We start from the raw sequence: 2,500 nt of genomic DNA on the forward strand, positions 1-2,500 counted from the left end.
ACTATTTTTTTCACCAGTGCCAATTGCCTAAGCTGTACAGTAACCATTATCTAGCTCTGCTCTCCCTGTGCCAACCTGGGGAGAGCCCCGAACTGACCTCATGCTTCCATCAGTGCATGAGGAGTGAGCACGCTGCTTCTTATCGGAATCGAACCCAGGACCTTCTAGCATTGAGGCGACAGCGCTAACGACTGCGCCACCATGCCCCCCCCCCGTGTGGTGTACTCACTTGGCCAGCTGTTTCTCTGTATGTTGTGTGTGGTGTACTCACTTGGACAGCTGTTTCTCTGTATGTTGTGGTGTGGTGTACTCACTTGGACAGCTGTTTCTCTGTATGTTGTGTGTGGTGTACTCACTTGGACAGCTGTTTCTCTGTATGTTGTGTGTGGTGTACTCACTTGGACAGCTGTTTCTCTGTATGTTGTGTGTGGTGTACTCACTTGGACAGCTGTTTCTCTGTATGTTGTGTGTGGTGTACTCACTTGGACAGCTGTTTCTCTGTATGTTGTGTGTGATGTACTCACTTGGACAGCTGTTTCTCTGTATGTTGTGGTGTGGTGTACTCACTTGGACAGCTGTTTCTCTGTATGTTGTGTGTGGTGTACTCACTTGGACAGCTGTTTCTCTGTATGTTGTGGTGTGGTGTACTCACTTGGACAGCTGTTTCTCTGTATGTTGTGTGTGGTGTACTCACTTGGACAGCTGTTTCTCTGCGTCGGCGCACAGCTCCAGCAGTCCCATGAGCACTGCGGACACGTCCATGTAGGGCTCCCACACCGTGAAGCCCCGGCCTATCAGGTCGATGGCCGTGCGCCGGATGGTGCTGTGGGGGGGCAGCTTGGGGCTGGGGGGCTGCAGCAGCAGGAACGTCAGGGCCTTGCCTGCATGGTGGAGGACAATACAGCCAAACACATTGAATACCAGTGGTGGGAAAAGTACTCCAGTGTTTTACTTAAAGGCCCACTTCACCTCTGGGACAACCCTATCTTATTTTATTCTTGTTTGGGACACGATCAACACAATCCTGAGTTATTTTTTGTGTTTTTAGATATTTTAGTATTTCAGCATGTACTAGTGATGCATTTTGCATCATCAGTGATGCGTTTTGCATCATATGATGCAAAAGATTGTGTTGATCGTGTCCCAAACAACAATAAAATAAGATAGGGTTGTCCCAGAGGTGAAGTTGTGAAAGTATCGTTACTGCAATATAGAAATACTCTGTTATGAGTGAAAGTCTACACACACAGTCACGATAAGGAGACGGTGTGACCACCGCTCAAAGATCTTTTGTAAATAGCAGACCTCAAATGGCCAAAATGGGGTCCTCGTCTGGTCTTCTCCTACGCACCTGTCCCCTTTGTAGGTGTGCAAAAGACTTGCTTTTTAAATGTACATAACGATTATTTTCATGCAGAATATGTGGCTTGAAACCTAAAATGTTTTTGTCTTGACTGATGTTCAAAGAGGTGCTATATAGTGTCTGTAGAGCCACACGCTCACACTATTTTGTCGGGCCTTGATGGTGTCGTATTGGCTGATTTAACGATGGTTGCATGTCAAAAATAGCCGATCTACAAGCTCACAGTGCGTGGCAGTGCGACGTGTTGTGAGCTGGGATTATGGATGCTTGTGGTAGAAGGTTAGGTGTATATACAATAAACCTAAATATCTTCTACCCATAATCATTCCTAATCCTAGAAAGCTCCCATCAGTAAAGGTCTCCTGGCCTCCCAGACAGAAAGATAATCACATCATCTGTATCCTATAGCATTTTATCATCAGTCTACCTTAAATGGCAACCCCCACCTTCCTTATTGGTTTAAATCACTGACATACACACACACACACACACACACACACACACACACAAACACACACACACACACACACACACACACACACACACACACAATACAAACGCAAAAAAGAACAGCATATGGACACGATTATGAAAGGTATAGCCGGGGGGGTGGGGCTAACTGCGTTAGCATCGCTGGGTCAGGGCCCATTGTAACATACCGGCAGTGACGGATAGTGCGCTAACCACGTTAGCATTGTCATGCTAGTCTCGTTACGGGCGATATAGACTGTGAAAGATGTGCCGGCGTGCTAACGTCGTTAGCTGCCATGTTTATGGGGCATTGGTGAAAGAGCCAGACAATAACACAAGATGTAGATCAGAGGGTTGTTAAGTTGTGTGTGTGGCGGAAACAATACAGGGAGATTACGGGACCATTTCTTGGTTCCATTTAGGATCGTCTGGGAGTTAAATGAACCCTATGGGTTGTTACTGTGCAGTGTGTGCAGGGACGTGCAGAGAATATTAGAGAGGCAGGGGCTGACATTTCTAAAAGGGGCTTTTTGGTGAAAACATCGAAAATAGCAGACCTCCAAGCTCACAACGCGTCGCAGTGCGACGCGTTGTGAGCTTGGAGGTCGGCTATTTTCGACGCTTGACTTTTACACAGAGAGGGCAATTCTTTCAACATAAGATGCT

General features: G+C 46.8%; 1 protein-coding gene across 1 annotated transcript in view; it reads right to left on the reverse strand.

The window, feature by feature from the left end:
• Positions 1 to 2,500, reverse strand: part of wdr7 (WD repeat domain 7) — a gene marked incomplete at its 3' end in the record, with an annotated part of 160,685 nt that overhangs the window by 23,328 nt on the left and 134,857 nt on the right. Inside the window, exon 24 of the mRNA XM_080743819.1 lies at positions 695 to 881. Within this exon, the coding sequence (XP_080599945.1) occupies positions 695 to 881 (187 nt within the window). The remainder of the gene's footprint in view (positions 1 to 694; positions 882 to 2,500) is intronic.

The sequence above is a fragment of the Nannobrachium achirus genome, assembly GCF_963921795.1.
Source record: "Nannobrachium achirus genome assembly, chromosome: 15".
NCBI lineage: Eukaryota > Metazoa > Chordata > Actinopteri > Myctophiformes > Myctophidae > Nannobrachium > Nannobrachium achirus.